The sequence below is a fragment of the Petaurus breviceps genome, unplaced genomic scaffold (genome assembly GCF_028583685.1).
Source record: "Petaurus breviceps papuanus isolate PSGF00001 unplaced genomic scaffold, PetGlider_PUasm1.0 138, whole genome shotgun sequence".
Taxonomy (NCBI): Eukaryota; Metazoa; Chordata; class Mammalia; order Diprotodontia; family Petauridae; genus Petaurus; species Petaurus breviceps.
Genome location: NW_027185694.1, coordinates 19,785,777 through 19,804,490, shown reverse-complemented (window position 1 = coordinate 19,804,490; position 18,714 = coordinate 19,785,777). Strand labels below are relative to the sequence as shown.

Below are 18,714 nucleotides of genomic sequence, written 5' to 3'. Positions count from 1 at the left end.
GGCATCATCTCGACCCAGACCCTCCTGTTGGGCTGCAGGAACGCCCTCCGCTGTGGCTGCTATGCCTGAGCCTTCTCAGGCTCCATAAGCCGGCCCCCTTATTGATCTTAAAAATGTATTTGTAGAAAAGGGAATGAAACAACAGAAAGGAAACAAGCATTTATTAAGGATCTACTATTTGATCCTTACAGCAATTCTGTGAACTGGATGCTTTTATGTGTGGGATGTGAAAACTTCTCAGAACGTGTCCTGGAATTTAGTGGCAGGTTTGAGTGTTGGTTTCACACTTCCCCAGCTACATTGCTTCTGTCAATCAACACTGAGCCCTTTTGGGAGTCTTTCCCCCCCCACCTAGTCTCGTCCTTTCCTGCCTCTGTGGGCCCTACCTCCTGACCAGTGGGAATCAGGGATAGCCTGAGCTCACCCCCCCCCCCCAACCAATAGGAGTGTGGGAAAATGGGGGAACTATGACCCTGTTGTATTAGGGTTTAAAAACTCCATTCACCCCATATTGCTTGCCTCCTCTCCCTGATCCATCATGGAGAGGACTGCCCTCTTCCCACTGGAGAAGAGAATATCAATTTCCTGTTTTTATCCTGAGAAACCTCTGTGTTCTTGATTAAATTTTTAATGGGGTTTTTCAACCCACACATTTTATTATTATCTTTTACAGTTGAGGACACTGAATCATACAGAAGTTAAACGACTTGCCCAGGGTCACACAACTACTTAAGTATCTGAAGTTGATAGGGTATAGGACCAGAACCTCCAAAACAAAAAGACCATGTCTTTGGGATCTGGACCCCAAAAAGGAAAAGCTCCTGGACTTTCCCATACACCCCGGTCCCTGGCATTTGCTTGTGGCACCTGGCCCTTCCCACTCAATAATCATTTCAACTGTCCCTTCATTGGCTCTGACCTAGTCCCAACCTTCAGTTTTGTTACCTCTGACCCAATTTAGCCCTTCATTGTCTGTTGCCTTCAGACAACCCCCAGGCTATTTCCCACCCTTAATCCTATCTAGAGCCCTTCTGTTACCTCCTGGCACCCCAGGTTATTGGCCACTCCTTGATTCCATCCAAATCTTCCAACAGCCTTTTTCACAATAAAAAAGGTCAATCTTGGGGCAGCCGTGTAACCTTGAGCAAGTTACTTAACCCCAATTGCTTTAAAAAAAAAAAAAAGGTCAATCTTGTCTACCAAATGTGCAGATTCTTGAAATCCTGCCCATTTCTATTGGAGACACAGTAAACCTTGTCTCTGACTGAAAGAAGTCTTGAGTGGAATTCTTTTGAGGCAGATCCATGCGTTTTGCTCTTGAATTTTGGGGTTCCCAACACCCTTATCCTTCCCATAAAAAAGCCTGATGGAGAATACCAAATGGTTCAAGATCTCAGTGAAGAGGGTCATCATAAAATAATAAGGTTCAAGGTTAGGGGTGCTCAAGACCCCAAAATACCAACAAGCCAGATCCTGCTGAATGAATTTGACTCAAGTCTCTCAGCCAAAAAAAGGTAAAATTTATTAAAAGTTTGCCATAATGGGTAGACTCTTAAGGAGCCTTGGTATCTCTGAGGCTTATATTGGAAAATTCTATGATGTTCTCACACCACATGGAGACAAGATGGGGTCTTATATACAGAAAGGTTGTGGGAGGAATCTAGGGGTGGTCTAAAGGAGGAGTTAATGAGGTCAGACTCCAGTAAATGGGTGATTAAGGGTGTGAAGTTTCTTGAGGCTACCTGGAGCCTAAAGACAATGGTGCAAGGGTGGAAGAATTGATCTGGGTATAGATATTTTGGGAGGATCAAGGGTGGGAGCTAGCTGGATAATGGAGGGCCAGGCTAGTAACAGAGGTTTGGGCTCAGCCACAATGAAAAGCTTATGGCAAATGCCTCATCAAATGGTAAAATTCAATCCAAGTTGAAGGGGGTTCCCAGAGCCTATACCTCATAATCAGGGATGTTAACAAAGCTGTTATTCTGACACTCCCCATAGTCCCTAACCCATATACTATATTCACTCAGATCCCTGGAGATCCCCATTTGTTCTCCACCCTGAATCTCCAAGGTGCCTTTTTCTGTACACCTCCTCATACAGACTCATAGTTTATTTTTGCATTTGAATGGACACCCCCTAGGAAACCAAGCCTACATCAGTTAACTCCGATAGTCTTGCCCCAATGTTTCTAGTATAGCCTCCATGTATTTGGGCAGGCTTTTGGAAGATTGAAAGGACCTGGAACCATTAGATAGTAGCTTAATTACATAAGTGGATGATATTCTCATTTGTGGCCCCACTTGAGAGGCTTTTTTGGCTACTGTTGCAGGCACTCTTAATTTCTTGGGCACTCAAGGCTATAGGATCTCTTTGAACAAAGTCCAGCTGATAGGGTATAGGCTCTGGGAACCCCTTGAATCTTCCCACTTGATCTAGCATTCCCCAGAGGCCAAAAGCCTTCCCTTTTTTCTTGGCCTTTTTGTTTTGGAGGGCAATTGGGGGTTGTGACTTGCCCAAGGTCACACAGCTAGTTTTGTGTAAAGTGTCTGAGATCAGATTTGAACTCAGGTCCTCCTGACTCCAGGGCTGGTGCTCTATTCACTGCACAACCTAGCCACTCCAAGCCTTCCATTATTAGTGAGTGAATCTTTGGTACCCTTAACCTAGCCTAGCCCTCCACTGTTTATCTCTAGGTAGCCTTCAGCTATCTTACCCTCTTGATTCTATCAAAATATCTGTGACCAAATCTGTTACCCTTAAACTAGCCTAGCCCTCCATTGTCTGTTAACTTCAGATTGTCTATGGCTATTTCCCACCCCTGATACAATCAAAATCCCATTCTCTTGGTTCCTGGAGTCTGATCTCAGTCCCATCAAGATTTTCCTTAGACTCCTCCTCAAGACCCTCCCTAAAACCCTCTTCTAGACCACTTCTAGATCCCTCCCATAATCTTTCTGTATATAAGATCCATCTTGCCTCCTTTAATTTTCCTCAGTCTGTGTCATATTGTTCCAGCCCTCTTGTTAATAAAAGTGTCACAAATGCTTAGGCTCCTTAAGAGTCTATCTATTATGGTGAATCTTTAATAAACTTTGTTTTACTTTGGTTGAGTCAAATTCATTTGGCTGGACCCAGCATGTCAGTAGTTTGGGGTCTCTAAACCTAAACCTCAACACAGCTAGAATGCCAGACTGTAAGGTATCTGGGCCACAAATGAGCAACCACTTCTTACTCCTTAACATCAGAGAGGAAAAGAGAAATCCTGTCTATCCTTGTTCCAGCCACTAAGAAACAATTTCGAACTTTTCTAGACATGGCTAGATGTTTCAGACTCTGGATCCCTGGTGGTCTTGTGGTTAGGATTTGGCACTTTCACCGCAGTACTCCAGGTTCGATTCCCACTCTAGAGCACAAACTGTTGTGGTCTAGAGGTACTGGGAACCCTGAAATTCAAGGGCAAAAGGTGTGGGTTTGCCTCAAAAGAATTTAACTCAAGCCTTCTTTCAGTCACAGACAAAGTTAATTGTGTCACCAATAGAAGCAAGTGGGATTTTAAAATTTGGTAGATAAAACTAATCTTTTTTTATGGTGAAAAAGATTATGGGAAGATTGCCTGAGGTGACCAGGAGGAACAGAGAAGGGGTCTAGATAGGAGTAAGGGTGGGAAATAGCCTGGGGTGGTCCCAAGGTAACAAACAATAAAGGGCTAGGCTGGGTAATAGAGAACTGAAAGTTGGGACTAGGTCAGAGCCACAATGAAGGGATAGTTGAAAGGATTATTGAGTGAGAAGGGCCTCAGGCAAATGTCAGACACTGAGCCATATGGGAAAGTCCAGGTGCTTTTCCTTTTTGGGGTCCAGATCCCAAAGACATGGTCTTTTTCATTTAGGGGTCCAGCTGCCATATCCCATCAAGGTTAGATTTAAACTCAGGTTTTCCTGATTCGAAGCCCTTCAATCTACCACTGCACCACCTAGCTGCCTCTATAGCCAAAGGAGATCAAAGAAAAAAGGATACTGATATATGTGTGTGTGTGTGTGTGTGTGTGTGTGTGTGTGTGTGTATGTATGGTCAACCTTTTAAAAGTTTGGTTAAAGGAGACAAATAATGATATATGGCTATTTCATTTTATTCCCTTAAAACTAGCAGACTTGTACAAGGAGCCAGACTAAGTAAGTCTGAGTACTGAAAAAAGAAATGAAAAACCTTAAATACATTTTAGAACCATCCCAATTCAAGGTAGCTGTCACACAAATTTATGATACCCATTAATGTTTAATCCTTGTATGAGAAAGGAATTTTCTTAATTGAATGTAAATACAATTAAACAAGAGAGTTGACAAAGTGTCAATTGAAATTACGATCCAGGATATCTGTGTTTTCTTTACCACTACCATTCCATAATATAGTATATGCCCAAAAATATTAAGATAAGAAAAAGTCCCATTACTCAAGTTAATGCCTCAAGTTAACGGTCTCATCTTTAAGAGCCATAAAGTCAGCCTTGTCTGGCTTTGTTGACATAAGAAGAGTTATTCTCTGAGCTCACTCAGAGAGCAAAGACAAAGCAGGGTCTGTTTGGAATTTACAATCTCAGGATGCTCTGCAGTTGCTGACACAGGAAAAGGCCTTTTTAAAGCAAAGCAAAGCAGTCTGTTGGATTAATTCAGACTTTGGCCAAAATATGATATTTAATGATTATCTATCTATCTATATATATATGTATGCCTGTATGTGTATATATATAAACATACATTCACCTGTGTGTATGTATATATATGTATATACAGACATATATATATATATACATACACACACATACATATACCTGCATATGCACAAAAATATACTTTGTCTTCTGGAATATCATATTCCAATTTCTCCACTCCTTTATTACCATGGATGCTAAATCATATGTGAGCTTATTTGTATCCCCTACACTTACCACAGCTCCTGGCACATAGTAGGTGCTAAATAAATGTTTATTATAATATTAATTAACTTATTGTTGGGTCTTACCGTGGCTCCATGGTACCCGAATTATTTCTTTTTGGCTGCATGTCATATTTTTTCTTTGACCTGGAAGCTCTCAATTTTGGCTGTTACATTCCTGAAAGTTTTAAGTTTGGGTATTTTTATTTAGAGGTAACAGGCAGATTCTATTTATACTTTCTCTTCTTGCCAGATGGAAAATATGCCAGATAGATAAAGACTCTCAAAAGCTCACTGAAGAGAATCATTCCTTCAGAATTACACTGGAGCAAATGGAAGCTAGTGGCTTTATGAGAAATCAAGATACTATTAAACAGGTTCAAACAAATAAAAAAATAGAAGGCAATGTGAAATATCTCATTGGGAAAACCACTGACCTGGAAAATAGATCCAGGAGAGATAATTTAAAAATTATTGGACTACCTGAAATCCATGATCAAAAAAAGAACCTAGAAATAATCCTTCAAGAAATTCTCAAGGAAAATTGCCCTCATGTTTTAGAACTAGAGGGCAAAATAGATTGAAAGAATCCACTGATCACCTCCTGAAAAAGATCCCAAAAAGAAAACTCCTAGGAATATTATAGCCAGGTTCTGGAATTCCCAGATCAAGGGGAGAATATTACAAGCAGCCAGGAAAAAACAATTTGAATTTTGTGGAAACACAATCAGGATAACACAGGATCTGACAGCTTCTACACTGAGGGATTGAAGGGTTTGGAATATGATATTCCAGAAGTCAAAGGAGTAAGGATTAAAACCAAGAATCACCTACCCAGCAAAACTGAGTATTATGTTTCAGCGGAAAATATGGTGATTCAGTAGAATAGAGGACTTTCAATCATTCTTTTTTTTTAAGCAATTGGGGTTAAGTAACTTGCTCAAGGTTACATGGACAGTTATTTCTGGGTGTAGTGCTAAGTATCTGAGCCCGGATTTGATCCCCAGGTCATCCCAACACTGGGGCCAGTGTTATTACTTGCTGAGCCACCTGGCCACACCAACTTTCAAGCATTCTTGATGAAAAAACCAGAGTGGAATAGAAAATTTGACATTCAGATACAAGAAGCAAGAGAAGCACGAGAAGATAAACAGGGAAAAGAAATAATAAGGAACTTATCACAGTTGAACTATTTATATTCCTACATGGAAAAATGAAACTTTTCTCAGTATGAGAATAGTTGAAGGGAATAGAAATATGTATACACACATATATCTATATAAGAGGGTATATGGGCATATGAATACATATGTGAATGTATGTATATATGTGTACAGGTATACATAGATAGAGGGCACAGGACCAATTTAATAGGAAGGAATGATACTTAAAAGGTGAAATTAAGAGGTGAGAGAGGAATATAATGAGAGGATATGGGGAGAGACAGAACGGGGGTAAATTATCTCATATAGAAGAGGCAAGGGAAAATGGTCACAATGGAGGGGAAGAACAGGAAGGCAAAAGGGAATGGGTCAACCTTATTCTCATTGAATTTGGCTTAGGGAGGAAATGACATACACACTAAATAGCTTATCTCACCCTACAGGAGAGTAGGGGGGAAGGGGATGAGAGGGAGGATGATGGAAGGAAGGGTAGGCTGGGGGGCAGGGAAGTTGGAAGCACCCACTTTTGAAAAGGGACAGGATTAAAGTAGAGAATAAAACAAGTGGGAGGTGGGATAGGATGGAGGGAAATATAGTCAGTCTTTTACAATATATCCACTATGGAAATGTTTTGCATAGCTACACATGTATAACCTATACTGAATTGCATATCTTCCTAGTAAGGGTGGGTGACAAGGGAGGAAGGGAATGAATCTGGAATTCAAAGTTTTAATATAATTTTAATGTCTAATATACATATATTTAGTATTATTAATATTATTTTACATGTAACTGGGAAATAAGTGTAATGGAAATGCAAATTTAAAGACCTTCCCTGCCCCTAGGCTAAAGTGCACCTGGAGCCTGGGTTGGGAGGCTTGTTTTTCAGTAGATACTTCTTGATTGGCCAGTGGATCAATAAGGTTGTTACATTCTCTGAGCCAAGAGAAGGCTATATAAGCCCTGATGTGTAGCTTTGTTTTGGGGCTCACTTTGAGAAGTGTTCTGTGATTTAATATGGATTCTGGGAAGCCATTGTCCTGAGCCCCCTGGCTTTGAAAAAACCCAGATGTTGAAACCCAGATGTTGACTGGGTATGGATGTAAGGGTTGGACAGTTTGAAATCTGTCTACTAGATCTGTTTCTGTCCTGATAATTCTGTCTGTGTACTTTGAAGTTCGGGGTGCTGACCTTTTCCCCTGAACAAGGTAAACGATATATGTCTGACTGATTAAAGTAAGCTTGTTAACCCATTTTGAGTTGCTTTCCTTTATCAAAGCAGATCCAAGAACCTGTGGTGGCAGCAAACGCTGAGGACGCTTGGGGTGCTTGCTGCTACAAAATGGCATCACGAACAGGATTTGCAGAGTAAAAGGAAAGTATGGGGGCTGGGATAATTGTTTGTTTCCCAGTTGTGGTAGCTGTGACTCTGTGGAGCCATGGACCAGGAGAGAAGAATGGCCTGCATGCGGACTTCGCTGAGCTGAGAGCAGGAATAGTGAGCTGCCTGCATCGGGACCTGGGTGGAAACCAGGAGTGGCTGCCACCTGTGGGAGGAGAAGGAACCCAGGAGTTCAGAATTCAGCCACAGGAAAAGATAAGAACTGAGCAGCAAAGCAGGGGCACTGAATGTGTTTCCTTGCTGCATCCCACAGTTTGGGACCCAGGGGGAGGATGGACTTGTGACTATGGTGGGTGGGATGAAGTGCCTTGGATCCCCAGGGACCCCACCTTGTTGGTTTTGTTGCCCAGCCCCCTCTCTGTACTTGGAAGCAGGGGCTGGAGCTGTGTGAGGGGAAGGACACCCCCCCCCCCAGAACTTTATTTGAGCTTTTGTTTTGAACTGAAGTGATAATGCTATGTACTTTGTGTTTAAGGCCCAGTGGGCACTTTGGTAACTTTAGTTCTGTACTTTGAAAATGTGACCTAAGAGATGTTTAATGCTAATTCAAAAGTAAATTGTCTATGCTATGGGCATGAAAGATCTTGGGGCTGAATGTAATGGAAATGCAAATTTAAAGATCTTCCCTGCCCCTAGGCTAAAGTGCACCTGGAGCCTGGGGTGAAAGGCTTGTTTTTCAGTAGATACTTTTTGATTGGCCAGTGGGTCCAAAAGGTTGTTACATTCTCTGAGCCAGGAGAAGGCTATATAAGCCCTGATGTGAGGCTTTGTTTTGGGGGCTCACTTTGAGAAGTGTTCTGTGATTTAATATGGATTCTGGGAAGCCGTTTTCCTGAGCCCCCCGGCTTTGAAAAAACCCAGATGTTGACTGGGTATGGATGTAATGGTTGGACAGTTTGAAATCTGTCTACTAGATCTATTCTCTGTACTTTGAAGTTCGGGGTGCTGACCTTTTCCCCTGAACAAGGTAAACGATATATGTCTGACTGATTAAAGTAAGCTTGTTAACCCATTCTGAGTTGCTTTCCTTTATCAAAGCAGATCCAAGAACCTGTGGTGGCAGCAAACGCTGAGGATGCTTGGGGTGCTTGCTGCTACAATAAGATATACAGCCACTGGGGCATAGAGATCCACTATGCCCTACTGGAAAGTCAGAGGGGGTATGGGAGAAGATATGGGAGAGAGCAGATTGGAGGAGGGGATATCCAGTGGGATCACTATTTTGAGAGGGTGGGTAGGGGAAAAACACGGAGAAAATTTGTAACTCAAAATCTTGTGGAAATGAATGATGTAAACAGAAGTTAATAAAGCATTTGATTTTAAAAAAAAGAGATAAGACCCTCCTTGATTGTACAAGGACAGGTAAAGTTAGACAATATACTTTTTGGGGATGATAACAAATTAACTTTTAACTTTAAATTAACTCAGAGGAAGAGCTGCATTTCTGTGCTTAATTCAGGGACAGAAAATCTTTCATTTATAGTGAAAGGTGCCATTTTGGGTGTGATCTTGACCGTGGCTACTCTGTATTTAAACTCTCTGGTTATCTGAAGTAATTTTTCTTTGACATGGGAGCTATTTTTGGCTATGACATTCCTGGGACTTTTCCTTTGTGGTTTTCTTTCAGGAGTTGGTCTATATTCTTAAATATTTTTGTTTTTAATTGATATTTTCTGTTTCTTATGTCACCACAGTATCCCACCTGTCCCTTCCTTTCCCCTTCCTGAGAGACATCACATATGACAAATGATACTATTTAGAGAGGGGAAAAAAAGTCACTACAAATGATTGATACACTGGAAAATTAAAAAATGTATAAAGCATAAAAACACCTGTGGACTTCTTGTCTTCACAAAGGGGAAAGTTGGAGGTATTTTCTCATTTGTCTTCATTTGAGTGCTGTTTGATCTTTATAATTTTGTTACACTAACTTTCATATTTTTTGATGTGTAGTTGTTCAATTTACATATTTGATGTTGTTTTCTTGTCTCTACTTCACTTTGCATCAATTCACAAGATCTAAGATTCTCTGTATTCATCATACTCATCATTTCTTACAGTAGCATTCTATTACATTCATGTACCACAATTGGTTTAGCCACTCCCCAAATGATGAACATCTACTTGTTTCCAATTCTTAGCTATCACAAAAAGTGCTGCCATAAATATTCTGGAGTATATGGGCTTTTTCCTTAACAACAGCTTGCTGGGGGTATAAGCCCAGTAACAGCATCTCTGGTGCAAAGGATACTGACATTTTAATCACTTAATTTGCAAATTCCAAACTGCTTTCCAAAATGGTTGTACCATTTCACAGCTCCAGCAACCATATATTAGTATGTCGGTTTTCCCAGAAGCCCTTGAACATTGACTATTTGCATTTTTGCCCATTTTCAGGGTGAGGTGTGTAATGGTAATGTAAATTTGAAGATCTTCCCTGCCCCTAGGCTAAAGTGCACCTGGAGCCTGGGGTGGGAGGCTTGTTTTTCAGTAGATACTTCTTGATTGGCCAGTGAGTCAATAGGGTTGTTACATTCTCTGAGCCAGGAGAAGGCTATATAAACCCTGATGTGTAGCTTTGTTTGGGGGCTCACTTTAAGAAGTGAGAAGTTCTGTGATTTGATCTGAATTCTGGGAAGCCGTTGTCCAGAGCACCCCCAGCTTTGAAACCCAGATGTTGTTTGGTATGGATGTAATGGTTGGTCAGTTTGGAAATCTGTCTACTTGATCTGTTTCTGTCTTGATAATTCTGTCTGTATATCTGAAGTTTGGGGTGCTGACCTTTTTCCCCTGAACTAGGTAAACGATATATGTCTGACTGATTAAAGTAAGCTTGTTAACCCATTTTGAGTTGCTTTCCTTTATCAAAGCAGATCCAAGAACCTATGTTGGCAGTAAACACTGAGGACTCTTGGGGTGCTTGCTGCTACAAGGTGAAACCTAAGTTGTTTTGGTAATTTCTCCTTATTAGTTATTTTTACCATTATATATTATCATGTGGTTATAAATACTTTGCAGTTTTTTTGAGAACTGTTTATTCATATCCTTTGACTACTGGAAAATGGCTCTTGGAAACCAAACCTTTATCAGAGAAATTTGGTAAGAGATTAGTAAATTCTTGATATCTTCATTTTATTCTCTAGTATTAATAGGTATGAGTTTTAATTTGTGATTTCTTTAAATATAGGGTTTAAGCTTTTTTTTAATCATGATTTTTAACGAGTCTGATGATTCTTCAATAATCTTTCCCTGTTTATAGTCTAGGTAGTTTTTTTACATCAGATCTTATTTTATTCTATTTTTTTTCTATATTTTGCTTTTTTGTTCTTGTTGTCTCAGTCATTGGTTTCTGTTTTGGTTAATTCTGCTTTTCAGGTAATACATTTCTTAGGTAAGGTTTACCACTTTTTCTAAGATTATTTTTCTTCCCAATTTTCCCCCAGAGCTTTTATTTCTATTATTTATGTAACTATAGTCTCCCTGAGTGTAAGCTGCCTGAAGGCACAGAATTTTTTTTTTGTATCCCCAATGTTTAACATACTCTATGATATATAGTCAATGCTTAATACTTGATTAGCATTACTGACTATATATGTGGGTGTATACATGTATAGACATACAGACACAGACACTTTGACCAAAGGTACAGAACCACTACCTCACAAAACCTTGTTTTCACTCAAGCCTGCTTCTTCTTCAGACTTCACTATTATTACCAAAAACAATCTGTGTTCAAACATTTAATGTTATTTTTTTTGCTCCTCTTTCCCTGAGTTGTGACAAGTCTTGTTGCTTGTGCCACAATATTTATCCCATTGGTATCCTCCTCTCTAATCCCATGGCCATTGTCCTAATATAGACCTTCATCAAAATTTACCTGAACTATGAGTTTATATTGGGTCTTCCTGTCTCCATATCTTCTATCCTATATCTAACCTTCAGACTTAAAAAAATTTTTTTTTTATTTTCTAGCCCTTTTTTTTTAAATGACAAAGAGGGCCACTGGAATATCATACAGCTTTGTTGAATATTTATAATTGTATATTTGTAAGGGACCAAAGCAACAGGTATACCCAAGTATGGGAAATCTAGGTGCTCACAAAAAAACCAAAACACTATTAAATTTTGTTGTTAAATCATTTCAGTTATGTCTGACTTTTTGTGACTTCATTTGGGGTTTTCTTGGCAAAAGTAGTGAAGAGGTTTGCCATTTCATAAAATTTAGGAGTGTCTAAGGACCATGCATCAAGTGCATTATTGAGACCCAGTCAGTACACAGCAGTGGGAGAGGAAATTAGAGTTGTCCAGAACTGGGGCTATGGGCCAATGTGTTCTATAGCACTCCTGTCTGACTTCTTAAATCAAAAAGTTCTTAATAGGAGATAAAATATTAATGGTTGATGAAGGGTCCCCAATCAAGGTGACTGGACATAGGAATTTTCAATCAATATTTATTAGTTGCCTGCATGCTAGGCAGTGCTAATCACTAGGGACACAAAAAGACAATTCCTAGCCTCAAAGAGCTTACAATCGAATGTGGGAAACAACATGCAAACAAATATATACAAACAAGCTACACAGATAATAGAAAATAATTAACAGAGGGAAGGCACAAGAGTTATGAGGGATTTGGTTAAGGAGTAGCTTCCCTCCTTAAAAAAGCAAGCTGGATATACTTTGGGACTGTCAGCTCTTGAGGACTTGCTTTTTTAATATTTCCCTTGTACCCTGAAACAAATAATAGGGGAAGGGAATTTCTCTCCTTTACTTCCCAAACAGGAGCAGCAATAGCAAATTATACATGGTATGTGTAGCTTAATTAAAATCCTTCCTCTCCATAAGCATCAACCCATCTCCCTTGATGTTCATGCCTTCTATCTCCAATTTATCTTTTTACCCTTTTTGAACATAGTTTGCCTGTCTCCCCCATTAGACTGTAAGCTCCTTGAGAGCATGAACTGTTTTTTGCCTTTCTATCCCCAGCATTTAAGTGTCTGGCATGCAGTAAGTGCTTAATGTTTATTGACTTGATACTGATGCTAGACATATCTTCATTATACAAAGATCCAGTCATATCACTCTTCTGCTCAAATCTCTTCATTGCTATTCTACTGTCTAAGAGGACCAAACTCTTCAATCCTGGTGATCAGCTTTAGGGCACTCCACAAACTTATCTTTCCAGTCCTAGCTCACATTTTTTCCCTCCCAGAACTCTATATAAATACAGTCAAGCAGGGCTACTTGCTGTCCTCACACATGAACTATGCCTTCTCACCAACATACCTTTATTTTCTCATACTATTCCAATGTCTGAGGGAACTACCTCTGCTATCTATATGTGCCTTGTACCTACTGAATTGCTACCCATTCTTCAAAGTCTACCTTAAAATGGCATCTCTTCCATGGAGCCTTTCCTCCAAATAATGACCTTTCCCCCTTTGAGTTTCATTTGTTTGCATGTTTCTTGCACATTTGTGATTTTATATTAGGTAATTGTGTATCTTATTTCCTTACCTGACTGCTCCAGGAGTGCAGAAACATTGTCTTACATTAATTTTGTACTTCTCCCAGTGCCCAGCACAGTGATATACATGTGATATATACTTTAAAAAGTCTCAAATGAAAAAATATTCACCACCATATCTTTCTATCACATTTACTTGGTAACAATTCTACCTCTTGCTCTTTGTGTATTATCCTGATAGGAAATATTAGGATTTGGATGAAAAATTTTATCACATCATGCTCAATGCATTTTCTTTTAGCACTATGAAACCTCCACTGTCTGAAGCAGCAAATGTTCAAAGTGAAGAACATTTTTAAAGAAATGGAAATTTATTACTTTCAAGTAATATACACAATATAAATTAAAGATATAAATGGGCACTCATCTGTGAGGTAAGTTATTGAAAAAAATTACAATTCACACCAAGCCTGATAACAAATACAAGTCTTTTTACATGGAAGATTCAATTACTGGACCCAGAAGTTGAAGGCAAATTAAAGGAATCTTTAATATTACAAACCCTTGGTTTCAAAAAGTTACCAAGTTTAGAGTAGGCTCTTCTCTGGGATTGTTTTTTAATTAGTTCTTGTTGCATCTCTTTCAGTGTGTAATAGAATCTTTGAAACTCTGGAGTAGCATCAACAAAGTCAAGAAGACAGTCCAAATTCTCTTGAACACTGGATAATTTAAACTTAGCTGAATGTTGTTCTACCTCCTCTTCAACAGCCCCTTTTTCCTGGGTAACTTTCCTAGTAACACCTTCCATTTTGGGGGGGCAATGTGCTTCATTATCTCCAGTTAACCACACCCTGACATCATCTAAATTGGTCTCCAGGTCACCACATCGTTCAAGAATTTCTCTATAATCACCATCTTCTAAGCCTTGAATATTATATTCTGGTTCTTTTTTGTAAAGTAGATTTTCCCATGCATTTGCTATTGTTATTTGCTTTACTTCATCCCAACTCTTTGCCCAGTTAGAAATCGCACTTTTTATGTTATAAGCTTTGATTTTTGTGACTGTTTTTTCTCCTTTTGTTTCCTGTTCTTCATCACTCTCTTCAAAGATTACCAGACTCTCTTCAAGCTGCTTCCATCTATAAAGTCGTTTGCAGCTCAAGATCACACCTTGATTCATTGGCTGAATCAATGATGTAGTATTTGGGGGGAAGAAGATACATTTGATTCTCCCATCATTACTAATTAGAGACTCAGCTGAAGGATGGGCTGGAGAATTGTCTAGAAGTAACACTGCTTTTATGTCCTTTTCATCCAACCTCAGGACATTAAGCTGAAAGTCTCTAACTTCGGGAATGAAATTTTGAAAGAACCATTCTGAAAATGATTCTCTGGTGAACCAGACATCTTTACTGGATTTGTATATCACTGATAAAGCATTCACATCATCCTTAACAGACCTAGGCTGCTTTGATTTTCCAATAATAACTGACTTCAACTTGTGGGTCCCATCTGCATTTGCACACAAAAGAGCTGACAATCGTTCTTTGTTTATTTTCCGTCCTGGCATACATATATCTTTTTTGTTTGTCTGAATATTTTCTGGCATTGATTTCCAAAAGAGATCTGTCTCATCCCCATTGTACACCTGAGCCAGACTTAATCTCTCCTCTTTGATAAACATGGCTATCTTTTGTCTGAATGGTTCAACATTTTCTGAAACTGAACTCAGAATCTGTTCCCCACACGCTTTTCGGTTCCCTATTGCATGCCTATTTCGAAATCTGAAAAGCCAACCAGTGCTGGCTTTGAAATCTGTTCGACCAAAACACTGTGCAAATCTCTCAGCAGCAGCCTGGAGTTCCACCCCTCTAACAGGAACACCAGCAGAACGCTTTTGTTGGTACCACATGTACACTGCATCATCAACATCACCATATTTCGCACCCGTTGTTCTTTTTCTTTTCTCTGCTCCGACTAATGGCATATCTTGCTTTAACACAAAGTCCAAAATTAATTTTTTATTTTTTTTAATGTCATAAAATGTTGATTTACTGATTCCAAATTCATCCATTACGCTTTTAAGAGAGTGCCCAGATTCAATTCTACTCAAGACCTTCATTTTTTCCTCTAAATTCAATGTTGTATATTTTCCTCTCTTATTCATAATGAATATTACTTTAATATAGAGAAACAAGAGAAGCTGGGAGAGAAACAGCAATATTGGATGACAAAATGTAAAAAGTTGAAAAAAAAAAGACACAGATACTGGTACTCAAATACTGACAGAATGGCAACTTCAGGTGGTAAAGATATGTGGAAAGATAATGACCTAACAATGAGCATCAGAAGTGCCCCCTGTCATGGCTTTTAAAAACTGCCACTATTGGGGATCCTCCTCCTCCCTACTATTATTATAGTATTATACTAGTGAACTTTCAGGACCATTTCAGTATGCTCTCACTTCTTGTCCTTCTCAAGTATAGACAACCAGGAAGAAAAGAAGCTCCTAATTCACCCTGGAACCCTCTATCTAACCCCACATGGAAGAAGTTGTATAGGACAAGAGAGAGCATAGAAGAGGAAGGAGGTATAAGCAAAGAAAAACCGAAGGATGACAAGAGTCTCTAAAAGGGAGTTGAAAGGAGGGTAAGAGAGGGCACCAGTTGGTAGACTAAGATCAAATCTTTCTCTTTCTTTCCTGATGCTATGGCTTCACCTCACTGCTAAAAGAAAAAAAAAAATTAGTACAATTCAATAAATACAGCTAATGAGGCAACTGTTTAATAACCTGAAACAGGTCTTTAGTCTTCCATGACCTGCCATATGTGCTATTTTGTTGTTCTCAGAACTTGAGATAGAGGACATTTTGCTGAAGAGTGCAGTCAATAAAGCAGCCTGGTATCAAAGTAAATACAACTTTACCATATTCAGTAACATGTCTTGATAAATCTCTTATGTTTATTGTATTTCTTGATTATTAATTTCATTGTTGGTAATGACATTTCTGCTCTGAGTGAAGCTTTTCCCACACTCGGGTCACTGGATTTAGAGGTTGAAAAGATTTTAGAGATCACCTAGTCCAACCTCCCACTTTACAAATGAGGAAAATGAGTTCCACAGATATTTACTTGCCTAAAATCACATAAATAGTAATGGTCAGAATGACCTGACCTAAGTACAGTGCTCTTTCCATTATACCATGGTCTGGGCTTCTTTTTTCTTATCTTAATGTGGGGTCTCTAATGAATTACTCCGAAGTATAGCTTTCAGTAAGGATCTTCCCCAGACTTTGGATGTTTATAATGTTTCAGAGTATGGTAGTATTGGGGTGCCCAAGTCTGAAAGCTTTAAAAGGCTTCCCCAAACTTAGAACATTTGAAAGATTTCTTCTCTGACTTGATTTCCTTGAGGTGAATCTCTGTAGAGTTCTAAGAAAAACTCTTCTCATATTTGGGACACTTATTATTTCTCTTCAGTGTAGACTCTGGTGAGTTGGAGTAAAGATCATAACAATTTTTATCAGATAGAAGGCACTTTTAAGGATTTAATTTGAAATTTTTGGTCTATTCTTTTTTGTAAATCCTTCTCTTTGGGAGTGAGTTCATACAGTCTCTCAACTAGGGGATTTTTCCACAACTCTTTCATTCTCACTGTCTTTCCTCCATTTTAGCACAATCTCTTCAGGTCTTTTTGGTAACTGTAATTTCAGTTTTCATAAATCTTCTGCTTGTTCTCACTCCTGATCCACAAAGACATAAGAGGGTACAGAAATTGTAGCTGTCTTCTATTTGATGGACTGGGAAGAAAGAAAAGTGTGTCAGGAAATGACTTAAAGATTGACAATTCAGTTATTTTATTTCCCTTAAGGATAACTGATTCAAATTCATTTTCCAGCTGTGTAGATTTCTCTTAAGTCTCTCATGTAGGAAATCTATACTAAAGATTTATGATTGATTCCTCACTTTAGCCTTAAGAGATTACCTTAGGTTCTAATGAATGGAGAAGATCACATAGGACATGAAAGTCTCTGATAATAGCTTAACTCACTGACCAACATACAGGAGTTTTTGCAAAGCCAATCACATAGGTTTGACAATCAAGCATAATTTAGCATTGAATAGAAAGAAGTAAAAATAATTCTGCTCCTCAGTCAAGGATTCACTCTATTTTTCTATTTTTTTTATATATTCTATATTTTTTCTATATATATTCCATATTTTCTATATTCACTCAATTCATTCACTCTACTTAGCAAACTACCACATGAATGCTATAAAACATAAAGATAAAAGCACAGCAGTGAAACTACACATTGAATGCACTTGTCTTGATTACATCACAGCAATTCAAAAATTCATAGGACTTCAGAGCTAGAAGGGATCTGTGCCCAAGGTCACAAAGCTAGTTAAGTGTCAGGTATCTGAGGCAGAATTTGAACTCGGGTCCTGACTTCAGGGCAGAAGGGATGCTAAAATAGTTATTCTCCCACAGAAGTGTTTAACCTGAGGTCTGTGAACTTGTTTAGTATTTTGACAACTGTGTTTCAATATAATTGGTTTCCCTGGTAATCCCATGTATTTTGTTTAAGCATTTAAAAGCAATATTGTGACAAGAGGCCCACAGATTTCAGTATATTGCCAAAGGGATCCATGACAAGCCAATTCTCTCATTTTATAGAGAATTGAGACCCAAAGACACGGCATGAACTGGGATGACCCCCAGATTCCCAACAGGAGAAACTTCAATGGCAAACTTTGGAAGTTGAGAGCACAAGGAGGCAAAAATAACAAAGAACTCTGAGAAAGTGAGAGCGTATTTCTCTCTTTTCCACATTCTTTCCCTCCCTTCTCTCTCTCTCCTTTAGCTAAAACTTGTTTGCCAAGAGACAGCCTCAATCATCATTTAAAGGGCCTCTCCCAATACCCTTAATTCAACACTTACTAACAGTGCCCAGTTTTGTTTTTTTTATCTTCCTTGAGCTAAAGAAGTCAGAGCTTCGCAGGCTGTTGTTCAGGAGGGTGCAGTAAAGTGCTCCCTTTGAAGGCCTCTTAGTGCCAAACAACACCTCCAGTCTCCCCAAGGCAGGCAAAAAACCTAAGGGCTTAAGTCACGCCCCACGGTGTTCTCCAGCCTGCAGCAAACTGGCCGAGCATCAATTTCCCCACAGGCGTTTCTCGGCTGCCTTACGTCAATTCCACCTCCCAAACAGGTGGCTACAGAGCAGGGAGGAGGGCGGGACAAGCCACCCCCCACCCCCGCGCCGCGGCTCTACCCTTTTTCACTTCCTCCGAGGTTGTGGAAGTTCCTCAACCTCCCTGGACCCGCGTTCTCCTCCGTAAAAGGAACACGCTCTGCACCCCCCAAGTCGGGGCTTTTACGTGGAGATCGAGCGAAGGTGAAAAGCAGCAGCTTTTCGCCATATGGCATCACAGAAACGAGAGGTTTGTCTGCTTAAATCAAGGGCGGGCCCTGCTGACCCTGGGGCGTCGGAGTCTCACTAACTCACTAACCGCCGGCAAGCCTGGGCCCCAAGAAGAACAAGGCCGTGGCGGGGCCTGAGAGGATAAGGATGGTAGACCTTGAGGACGAGACACGGGCCCTTACCAGGAGAGGCTCCGCGGCCGCCGCAGAAATCCTTCCGATCGGCTGCCAGGCCCCCTCAACCTCCCTCCCAAAGCAGAGGAATCGGGGAAGCCGAGTGCGGAGCGCCGTCAAAACGGGACACAGAGAGCCCTAAAACCCGGAAGCAG

General features: G+C 39.8%; 1 protein-coding gene across 1 annotated transcript; it reads right to left on the bottom strand.

Annotated features, from left to right (window-relative positions):
• Window positions 1-13,313: 13,313 nt before the first annotated feature.
• On the bottom strand, window positions 13,314-18,706 carry TIGD7 (tigger transposable element derived 7). The gene is made up of 2 exons (XM_069106880.1): window positions 18,569-18,706; window positions 13,314-16,760 (listed from the first exon to the last, which is right to left on the bottom strand). The coding sequence occupies exon 2, from the start codon at window positions 15,126-15,128 to the stop codon at window positions 13,467-13,469; it is 1,662 nt and encodes a 553-aa protein (XP_068962981.1). The 5' UTR covers window positions 15,129-16,760; window positions 18,569-18,706; the 3' UTR covers window positions 13,314-13,466.
• Between the last annotated feature and the right edge of the window lie 8 nt (window positions 18,707-18,714).